A 12,276-nucleotide genomic window follows, 5' to 3' on the forward strand; every position below is an offset into this window, starting at 1 on the left:
AGCTACTACTGTTCATTATTGGTGGGTGACACGTGTTAATTTAAGCGGCATCATTTGCAACTTGAGATACGAGCTAACAGCAACATGGAGGTACTCAAGGACAATTTAAGTGTTAAGAAACGTTCAAAAAACATACCAGAAAGTGAAAAAGAGCGGTTTGCTGAAATAATGAAAAAGTACATAACTATTATTGAGTCTAGAAAGCACGATGTCAACATCCTAAAAAGGAAAAAGGATGCCTGGGAAAAAATATACGTTGAATATAACGCAGAAGCTGTTACACAAAGATCACAAGAGCAGCTTAAAGTAATTTGGAAGGACATGAAAGCGAAAGCTAAGAAACTGAAAGCTAAATGTCACCGAGAACAATTCCAAACTGGCGGTGGAGTAGCTGAGACGAAGATGGACGATATAAGCCAAATGGTAGTTGGTATGATCCCACAAGTTTTCGAGGGGATAACCGGAGTTAACGACAACGATGCAACTGAAGATAATGTGGTCCTTTCAAGCAACATCGATGATGATAAATACTCTGAAGAAGACAATGAAACTGCTGAAGGTGAAACTTTATCCATAGTCATGAACCTCGGCTTGCATTCTCTGGTGGAAGCTTATCAGAAGATGAACCCATGAAGAAAGGCAGAGAACATGCGACTGTTGTAAAGAACAAGAAGTTGGTGGAGAAAGCAGGCGAGCTTCATTCGTTAAAAATGCGCCTAATAAGAGAGGAATACAATGCAAAAATGTTGTTAATTGAAAGACAAAGAGAAATAATGGAAGAAGAGCATAACCTTAAAATGGAAATTTTGAATAAGTTCAAGAACGAAATGCAGCAAATTTCAGGTTCCAGTTCTTCAGGCAATGTGTTCGAGAAATTTATGTTTTTGTGAATAAATATTTTTATATGTATAAACATATTTTATTTTTTCGATATTTTTCCAATGGTTACTATGTTTTTGTTTTTCACATGACATAATATTTGTTTATTATTTCAGCATAAGTACATATATTTTTTGTAATTACCACATTATAATATTCATTTGTATTTGCAAAATTATAAAAGTAGACATCTTATTTTTCTTAAAAATAATCAAAACATTTTTATTGTAAATAATCAAAACATGTTTATTGTATAACCTTGTGTACTGCAGTAAAAAAAATAAAATTTAAATGTTAATCCCCTAATTGCAAAAAAAAAAAAAAAAAAAAAACTAAAAAGAGAGTATAACTCAAATCTAAAAAAAAAACTATACATAAAATTATAAAATTATGCATAAATAAAATGGGTCACATTTCACTGCAGAAGTGACAATCCAATGCCTTATTTATTCATTTGAAAAGGAAAAGTCTTTACACTAACTTGTTATTTTAGTAGGAAATTAGGTGCAATTTTAATTAAAATAATTAAGTATTATAGATCTTCTGACAGCTTGCCCTGCAGCATCTGGTTCTGGCTGAAGTGCATATTGGTCGATGTCATTCACATCCACAGCATCAGGGTGAAACACATCTCCAACTTCTATTCCAAAGTTGTGCAGAATTGCAGCAGCCACAATAACATTCCCGCACTTGTTTGGCTTATATCGCATTGTTTAGTGAGAATTTGAAAACGTTTCTTCCAAACACCGAATGTACGTTCAATTACACACCTTGTAGCAACATGGGCTCTATTGTAGCGTCGTTCGGCTCCCGTGTGGGGTCGAAACACAGGAGTCATAAGATGCTTGGAGAGAGCATATCCACTATCTCCAACAAGCAACCCATCATATTGTCCATTTTCGAATTCTGCAGCAACTCTACTATTGTCCCAAATGCGTGCACCATGCGTAGACCCCGGCCAACGGCTTACCACGTTCAAAATCTTCATATTGGCATCACAAATGATTTGTGTATTGATAGAAAAGAAATTTTTACGATTTCTGTATAGTTCTGCATACGCTCCAGAAGGACAAAGTATGGGAATATGTACACAATCTATGGCCCCTATGACATTTGGGAATCCACCAATTCCATAGAACTCCCTTTTGTTCCTTGATATATTTTCCTGGTTCTGTGGCATGGACACATACAGTGGCTTTAAGGCAATTAAACTGTTTATAACACTGTTGAAAGCTCTTCCAGCAGTAGTACGATGGATGTTAATGAGATCCCCTGCTACGATTTGATAAGTACCAGTGCGAAAGATTCGCAATCCACAAAGAAGTTGCAGCCTAGGAGACAAAGCACGGTTCCTTTCAGAATTATGCTGCAGTAAAGGCTCTAACATACCAAGCAGCGACTCAAAAGATTCCTTACGAAACCCAAACCGCTCTTTGAAATCATTGTCGCTGTACATCGCAAATGGGTCTCTTCTCTCCATTAAAACCCTCATTCTTGGGATGTCTACCTCTTCCTCCATCTCCATATATTCTTCGTAGTCCAGGTAATCCATCGAATTTGATATTAACACGCAGAAACCAAAGAACACACCTTACTCTCTAACTTTACTCCTACTACTGCTTAGGAGTAAATTTTGGCCTTATTTACTCCTTAAGTTACTAATTTAGTAGCGTACTCTTTGATGGTGCTCTCCTTTAGTTATGGAGTAAATAAATTTACTTCTGTAGTAAATGAAAAATTTACTCCTGTAGTAATTTACTCCTTTAGTTCAGTACTCTCGACTGGAAGTCGCCGATTTCCTTCTCTTTTAGTAAATTACTATTTTAGTTTCACTTACTCTTGGTTGGTGCTCGCCACCCATATATGCTATATCACTTTGACATAGAATTGCCATTTTCAGGTGAGCAGTTCTCAATCAGCATTAAATAGTTTTTATGACATTCTTCCGGATCCGTAATAGCATTATTCGATCAGACGGTTCTACCAAATATATTGACACATTCCTTAGGGGTATAAGCATAAACGAGTATAGTGGAAGAGCACATTTACACGTCCACAGATAGTAATGCTTTACGACGATAAAATGAGTGGATTTGATTTGATTGGATTTATTTGCGTTCATTTGACCATACAAAGTACACAAATTTGTACATATGGTATAGAACATGTCATTTCAATAATACATTGGTTAAATACAGAGTTAATAAACACATACAAACAAACTAGAAGCATACGAATATAAAAACTAAAAATTTTTACAATAAAAGAAAGAAACAATAAAGATTTATTATTTAATCTAATGGTTAAAATATATCTACGTACCAAGTTTTATTACCTTCAGAAATAAAGGATTATCCACCTATATACTCATCTACAGAATAATAAGATTTACAAATTAGCATACTTTTAACCTCTCTTAAAAACTTTATATCTTTTATGTATTTCAATTCTCTTGGTAATTTATTATATAGCACCGCACCTCTACAAAATGTAGTTTTTTCTAACATACTTGTTCTGTGTGACGGTATTACAAATTTATCACAGTTTCTAGTTCTATATTCATGTACGTCGGCATGCGTTAAGTAGATATCTATGTTTTTTCTGACTAATTTTAATACCTCATATATATACAAACTCGGTATCGTAAGCAATCTGAGTTCACGAAATTTACTTCTACAACTACTACGATAATGGGAATGTGTAATGATACGGATTATTCTCTTTGTATTCTAAATATTGTAAACAAATCATTAGTGACACCCCAGAAGGCAATACCGTACTGTACTCGGGAATAAAATGACGCATAATATAATGAAATTAAAGTGTCTAGGTTAAGAACAGAGGATAGTGTATAAGCCATATAAACAAGAGAAGATAAAGTTTGGCATAAATTGTTTATATGATGTTTCCATTTAAGTTTGTCGTCTAGGTTTAATCCTAAGAATTTCGTATTTGAAGCACATTCCACATTATTATTATTAATTGTAAACGAAGGTTTAATCGGTGATGAATTAGTTGGAAAAAAATATAAACATTTGGTTTTTTCGGTGTTAATAATTAAGTTATTGTGGTGTAACCAAGTTTAGAGCTCTCTTACCGTTATATTTACATTATTTTGCAGCTCAGTTAAATTACTTCCTTTTACAAGTATATTTGTGTCATCTGCATACAGAAATAACTTACCATGAGTGATATAAAGTGGTAGATCATTAACATATAAAAGAAATAATATTGGTCCTAAGACTGATCCTTGAGGAACTCCTATGTTAACTATAGAAGGTGTTGATCTGTGAGTTTCGATATACAAGTTGTCTTCATTAATGAAATTTATCTCTACAAATTGTTGTCTATTTGTAAGGTAAGTTTGAAACCATTGGTTAGCAACACCTCTTATTCCATATGCATTTAATTTACTTAAGAGTAACGAATGGTTGACAGTCGAAAGCTTTACTTAAGTCACAAAATATAGATAGTGGGTATGATTTACTTTCTATTGAGTCTACTACTTCTTGCAAGAAATGAAGGGCAGCTGTAGATGTGGATCTACTTTTAAGAAAACCATGTTGCGAGTCACATAAAACATTGTTACGTTCCAAATGCGTAATTAATCTATTTTTCATTATGGATTCTATAATTTTCGAAAATTTAGAGGAGAGAGCTATTGGTCCGTAATTTTCGCATTTCTTTTTGTCACCCTTTTTGTGTAATGGTTTTATAAGGGCCCATTTCAGGCTGTCTGGGAATATACCTTGTAAGAATGAGTCATTAATTATGTGAGATATAGGCTGTGCAGTTGCGTGGATACATCTTTTGATTAAAAAATTCCGGGATGTCATCTGGTCCCCTTGATGATGCGTATTTAAAATTCCTTACTACTGATATTATTTCAGAAGGATTTGTTGGAATTATAAATAAAGAAGTACTTATTTGATTAATCCGATTAGGGTTATTGTTAATATCATTCGATGGTGTTTGCGATTTAAGTAGGTTAGCAACTATATTGCTGAAGTAAGAGTTGAAAAGCTCAACAATAACATGAGGGTCTTTACAGTTTTTGCCGTTCGCGAGTTTTATTTCAGTATTTTGAACATGTTGTGGTTTTTGATTTGTTTCTTCTTTAATTATTTTCCAGGCCATTTTGGTCTTGTTTTCTGCATTAGAAATTACATTATTATAATAGGACTTTTTGGCTTGTTTTATTACCTTTTTATATATGTTTTTATAATTTTTACAGTAAATCTTAATACTATTATCCTTAGTAGTTTTGCTAAGATGATTTAGTGACTTCATCTTTTTACTACTCACCATTATACCTCGCGTCACCCATTTCTTTTGTTATTGTTCCTGATAGTATATTTTTCAGTAAATTTAAGCTGATATTTGATCAGTGTTTCCCATACGCAACGTTTACAAAACTTATGTTCACCGAATAGGATGATTTTGACATTACACTTATTAAATTGTAAAATATTGTCTTCACTGAAATTTCTTTTTCTCATTTTTATTATTTTTGAACAGCCAGTTTTTTTTTTGTTTTTTTTGTTTTGTTTTGTGGATTAACTAACACATTTGCATTGTAAAATTTCACAGTGGCTATTTGTACTCTATGATCAGAAAACCCGCTATTGAAAACATTAACGAAGCAATCGAATTTCATTTTGTTTATAATCACCTGATCGATGGCAGTTTGTGAATTTTCCGTTATTCGCGTTGGTTCATTAACTATTGCTTCTAAATTATGGCTAAGTAGTAATATTTTCAATTGACCATCAATAGAACTATGGTCTAAAAAATCAATATTTATATCACCCACTACAACTACATCCTTCGTCTTCGTTTCATAATATGAAAGAATATTTTCTAAATTTCTGATAAAAATATATACATCACTCTCTGGGGTTCTATATACATATAACTACTACCTTATAAGATAATAATTCAACAATGGATGCCTCGAAATGTTTATCTATGTTTAGTTTTTCAAATTTCGTTACCTTTTTAATTAATACATCTGATCGTGAAAATATACAGGATCCTAACTGTTTCATATTTGTTCTACAATAACTTGCCGCTAGGTTATAATTAGGAATATTGATAATACCATGTTCATTTTGTTTTCTCCAATGTTCTGTTAAACAAATTAGACTAGGTTCCTGCATATTTTTAAATAAAATTTCCAGCATAATTTTCTTTGTTGAGCTAAGCACTTGTACATTTTGAGTGCCGGTGAGGTTATTAATACTTTTGTCCACAATTATAGTATCATTTGTAGAGGCCAATTTCGTATTGAAATAATGACTTTTATATTTGCCGTCAGCTATAGTAAAAATATTGCATTCCTGAATTTCAATTTCGATACCATTCAGTTCTTTTGAATCCTCTTTGATTGTACAGTATGTAGTATCATGCGACAAGGTACATTTTTACCTGCGTTATTTAAATGTAATCCATGGTTTGTAAAATGATACCTTGGAAAACGACTGGTGTTTATAAATTCCACATTTTTGAAATTTTTACCTATGCATTCAGCATTGTTATTGAATTCAAAAATTTGCCTATTTAAGGTTCCATTTGGACGATGCGGAAAATCGTATCTATAGGGAACGGTGACCACAACCGAGTTTATTTTTTCCTTATTCAGACATGCTAAAGTAGATTCAAGGGCACATAGTGTTTCTGTTTGTGGGGGATTGTGGAAAATTATTTGTACCAGCAAGGAGAACGACGAAATCATTATCGGTTAAATTTGCACATAGTTTGTTTATATCTTCACACACTTATTCAAGTCTGGCATTTGGCTTTACAATGGAACTTACCGATATATTGTTACTGAGGTTTTGGAGTGTAGATGCAAAATTTTTTCCCTGACTGTCGCTTAAGATTAATATGGTCGGTTTTCTGTCAGCTGTTTTAGACCTATCATTGAATTTTAGAGAATGTGTACTAGGAATTAATAAATCAGCCCTTGTAGTCACCGGTACTTTATCCATATTTGATGATTCACACATTTGTTTCGACATTCTTTTAGGCGTTTCTTCATAACCATTCACTAAACATGCTTTAGACGCATAGGTGTTTGAAATAGCACTGCAAATTTCGTGTGGATCATGTACAGGGGGACATATTTGTTCATTGTTTGTTTGGGTAAGTCTTCTCTGGATGTATGTGTTTGGTAACATACAAGAATACACTAACTCATTATTTACAGCAATATTAGTTGTGTTACCGTGTGTAGTATGGAGTTTCGATGCATCTTTGATATTCACATTTGACCCTTATACTGGACAGGGAGTTTGACACTTTGTTGTCTCTTCCAGTCTGCTAGTACTATTGTTTGTATTCGGTGAAGTATAAGAATAAACTAATTCATCCAACACTGAAAAACCATTCGTTAGAACAATATCGGATTTTCTGAAAACAGTATTACGTGCTTGTGGCGATTTTTTAGATGTACCCCCTCACTACACTTGACCACGAATTTTGACCTTGCACTGCACTCTTTTGTTTGTGCATTGATTTGAAATTGATTTAGTTGTTGTTTTAAAGATTCAATATCACTACTGAGTACCTTGATTACTTCTTGTAATAAAGACAATTCTTCCTTTGTTGCTTGACAATTTGTACAAAGTATTAATTCTCTGTCATTTTCAATAGGAACGCTAGTAACTATGGCTTGCGTTTTGGATTTCGCTCTTGTTATAATTTCAGATGTATTTGCAATTTTAATTTGGCATGGTTTACACGCTGTTCTCAAACATACCTTGTTTCTTTTGCATTCTCTGCATAAAAATGAGGAAAACTGTACACTGGAGGTTTCACTTAGACCACACACATCCGCCATTTTCTGAGGATATGAAAGACGGCTTTATTAGATGCTCTTTTCCAGCGGCGGCATATTTGAGCAGTGTACATAACCTGTATTTTCGTTTCAAAGTAGAGACTTAGTAGTATGAAACCATGATAAGTGGTATTGAAACTCGCTCGTGAGCATTCCCATCGTCGTTTACGCATCTACTCCCATCAGACGAACCCTCGCGCGAGCCTATCAGTTTCTCCCTGCCCGCACTCGGTTAGATAGCATTAGATACGTCTGAGTGGCCACCTAGCACAAGTTAGTTCGTATTTTTGCAGCCGCATTTAGATGCTAATCGTTAAAGACCGTAGTTTCTCAATAACTTGTTCCTTATATTTTATCCATGCTCAGTGAAATATCTTAATATCGGCAATTAGAAACCTTTTAGCGGACAATAGGAAGGAAATTAAAGGATTATAATTTTTCCAACAATTCTTTATAGTGGTGCGCCAAAAGTAAGGCTGTACGATTTTGTACATCCACGACATCGTAAACCTATAGAGCTCAGACCAAAGATATGGGATATCCACGTAAGCGTGAGCAATACGATCATTCTAAGACTGTTACGTTCATATACCCCAGTGTCAAAAAGAGTTATATGAAAAAAGGATCCAGTAAGACTAAAATTTAACTTACCTAAAATCCCAAAAAGCAATAAAAGTAAAAACAGCTGTTTAATTGTGCTCATTCTTCTTTCAATATTTTTAACGCCTTAAATATATTCTATATCATCACATCCAGTTGTTTATATTTTTCGGGGTCTAGTTTAATAAACCAGTGCTGCCAGGTTTCCTAACACAAAAATTCCTATCCTGACTGTTTAAAGTCAACTTTCCAAACCAAATTTACAGATCGAATGTCATTAAATAACAGTTTGAGAGAACTCAACGTAAAAGGAACGTTTCAGTTTGTGAAATTATGCATGTAATTCATTACTGAGGTTGGTGTTGCATCATGTTCTACAACTTTTGCGAAGGTTTGTATGGAATTACACCTCATGATCGTAACTTAACACATAATGGGTCTTATGCAGAGTCGTTTTGAAACCATACTAAACAGTTCGACTAACATAAGTCTCCTGCAGTAGTTAGTGTTTTAGTATGATGCTAATCATACTTCGACTAAAACCCCTGCAGAATCATTGGGTGATATTAATAAAAATAAGTAACTACTCCTGAGAAGTCCTGCTCGAGAATTGGAGTAACTACACCTGGAGTAATCTCCTCCCTCAATTTCGTATGAATAAAACAAGCCACTACTCAGGTCTAGTCTGCTCCAGATTTATGAACGTTTACTCGCGCTTCCTCTGCACGTAGTACTGAGTCGTTATCAATTTAAGAAGCGGTTACACATTTCTCCCATCTGTTGGGCGGTCATTTCGTTGTGGGTAACCTATGGCGCAGTATCCTAAACACATGGAAGGGACAAGTAGCAATGTCAGTTTCAAAGTGCATTTGTGGATATTATAAAAGAGTTTCCAGTGGTAGGCCTACTTGGCCTACTTTCAAAGTCACAGTTACCAGAAAGTAAACGAAGGAAAGCCGAAGCTTTGAAGGCAATTACAGTGAAATGCAACGAAATATCAAATACATCTACGACTAAGACACAAATCCAAAAAAGAATCTTTAATATTCGAGCGAGAATTAAAAAAAAAAAAAACGTGAAGCAATATCAAGATTAACACGACAAGCGCATATTACGTGTTGTCCAAGGTCTTTGTAGATTATTTGGCTTTAAGAACGAAATCAGACCCTTAGCCCCTTTGTAACATTTTTCTAAGAACTCCAGCCAATCACGTCATAAAGCACGTCCATTCGATTGTGTTTTCCACACCATACGTGTTACCTTTTGCCTTGACATAAACAAAATACATTCTCATGTATGCACCCTTCCTATCAACGTTGAGTTGAGTTGATTTTGAGTTTAACGTCATTTTCAGTTGCGAGGCTATATGAGTCGGGACTCACTGATTAACGTCGAATCCGAACCACATGAGCTCCTGCCGGGAATCGAACCCGGATCTCTCATGCCAAAAGCATGTACGCTAACCGCTTAGCCACGAAGGATCTCTTCCATTAGCGTATTCGTCTCCAAAGTATTAGGTTTCTTTATTACCACGTGTGTATAGTCAAGTGATCCCATAGCACTCGGAAATGTATATTGTTCTTGCCACTCTGCCTTTGCTATTTGCATATTACGCTTACTTCCGGAAACAATCAATTTCCAGATATCGCAATAATCGCATCCACTACAATTGTAGTAGTCATAGACACAGTACTTTGAGCCACACCAGAATCCCCTGATATTCCGACCTGGAATCCCGGATCACTCATATAACGTAAGAAAACCCGCATCTTTTCCTCATTACGTAGTGCACCACCCCAAATTTAGGTTGATTCTCCTAAAAAATTTTCTAAACACTCTACATTTTCTTTCATGAACCTGTAAAGTTTTTGCAACATTTCTATGCAGTTTGTGTTTTTCTACGTAGCAAAACAAATCATATACTCTGCCATATTTAACATGGAGTCACCTATTTAGCTTGCTCCATAAATTAGGAGAAGTTACTAGCATCACAGATGAGTCTTTACTCCGGGTTTGATACAATTGAAAACCAATTACTCGGCTCGAGAATAGAGGTATGGTTACTTTAAAAGGACAGGGCTTCTCCGAGGTCAGCCGAGACGAGTAGTGCTCAGTTCTCATTGTATTGATACCAATGCGAGTAACTACTATAAATTGGGAATAATGAGTAACTTCTTCGTTTTATTGATATCATCCATTCTGATCCGTGATTAGTGTCATCCTAAAGCGCCCGACCAACATATGTTTCCTGCAATAGTCACACCTTTAGTATGACGCTAATCTTACGTCCAAACGACTCTGCATAAGGCGGGCAATGTCATGAAAGCGATTAACCAAATAACAAAAAGAATTCGGGTATGCTTTGCATTCATACATGGTATAGTATAGTAAACAAATGGACAAAAAATATCTCTAGCCTCTAAATAGGTTACTAATAATGCAAATGTAACGTCGAAATACACACATACCTCTAGAGCTTTAAACATGTTTCAGTTCTCCAACTTAAATTTCAGTTTAGCTATGGGGAATGGATTGCTCGAAATGCACTGCTACCTACCTTTCCCTTGGGTGCTGGATTCCGAAGAACTCCTTAAGAAAACAGCTGATAACAATTCTCGCCCAGGCTCATACCTTGTCCAGGCGCGGATTAACAATGTTGAAATATAACAAGTGATTTGGCATGAGCAACGTTGGTGCTTTTGAGACTAAGGTTGTATTATACTTACCTTTACGTATGTATACGTATACATATACGTAACTGGCAAGCCGACTGCTCGCAGGGATTCATACACACATGAATGAAGACGATAATATTTCCTTAGGTGAATTCTTATTTATTAAACACGCATATACGTGGACACGGAGTGGAATAAGAAATATATATTAACAACACACAAAATTTTCACTTTATAGAGCTAAATGCTCAAACAGAAGAAGTTGCATTGATGCAATCAAATAAACGAAATAATGAAAAATAAAACACTTAATGCTGTATGATAGATATGCGCACACTATATAAGAACACTAGAAACATAGCCCTTGTATTTAATATCGCTTGCACTATAAATTTACTATTCGCACTGAGATGAGGCTTTCACTGCGTAATTATGACCAGGGGAATGGGGAAATACGGGAAGCACTGATTGATGAAGTTTCTTGACTCCAAAAAAAAAAAATGCTACATGTCCAGAAGATATTCGTTCACTTGTTAACTTCACACGAAAGAAAAATTCTTCTTACATATTTAAGTTTTCGTGGCACTCGTTTATATTAATATAGTGACAAAAATGTTCTTCCTGATAATTCGTTCTTCTTCCTACGATGACTTGCGCTTACTCTCCGCTTCTACTCACGCTTGGGAACAACCCGTTCGCTATGTTTAGGGTTGGTAATGCATTATACAAAATAATAAAGAAATGTTAAAGTTTTCTGCATTCATACACAATGCAAATATAACGACGGTATAACGGAGAACACTGGCAACATTTGTGTCAGTCCCGTGGGAGTGAAACTTGGAAGTGATAGTTGAAAAAATGTTGCAGTCTGAACTAGTAGATTCTTTCCATGGCTATGAGATTTTTATACACTACTGTTATACGTAAAACAGTTCAGTGGAAAGGAGCGAACGTTGGTAATTGTGTGAATGAGTCATTTCACCTACGACTCCTGCGAGCCACGAACACTGTTCTCAAGGTAGGAAGGATGACGTAATATGAATACATGGGAACATGACAGACAGCGAAAATTCGTTTACACACAATATCAACTTCAGGTCCAAAAGTATTCCCAATCTTAATAAATGTTGTTGTGGAGAAAATATATATGGAACAGTCATGGTAACGAAAACTATAAGTTGGTAACTATTTTTAGGGAAAGAAAAAAATGAGCTTGCTAGTACGAAGCACTTTGTCCAGACGATAAGCGTAGTATTGAAAAACAGCAAGTTCTTTGCTCCATTG

At 35.0% G+C, this 12,276-nt stretch overlaps 1 protein-coding gene across 5 annotated transcripts in view; it reads right to left on the minus strand.

Moving 5' to 3' along the window:
- LOC145685842 (uncharacterized) overlaps nucleotides 1-8,733 on the minus strand; it is a 137,863-nt gene extending 129,130 nt beyond the window's left edge. For 3 of the 5 annotated variants that reach the window (XM_081758459.1, XM_081758457.1, XM_081758456.1), the window contains exon 1: nucleotides 8,369-8,733. Coding sequence is in view for 1 of the 5 variants with exons in the window: in XM_081758455.1 (XP_081614581.1) it covers nucleotides 8,369-8,420 (52 nt within the window). In the remaining 4 variants the exon portion in view is untranslated. The remainder of the gene's footprint in view (nucleotides 1-8,368) is intronic. The other 2 variants (XM_081758458.1, XM_081758455.1) reach the window with 2 other exon arrangements.
- Between the last annotated feature and the right edge of the window lie 3,543 nt (nucleotides 8,734-12,276).

This window comes from Thermobia domestica, chromosome 5 (assembly GCF_964235325.1).
Source record: "Thermobia domestica chromosome 5, izTheDome1.hap1.1, whole genome shotgun sequence".
Classification (NCBI taxonomy): domain Eukaryota; kingdom Metazoa; phylum Arthropoda; class Insecta; order Zygentoma; family Lepismatidae; genus Thermobia; species Thermobia domestica.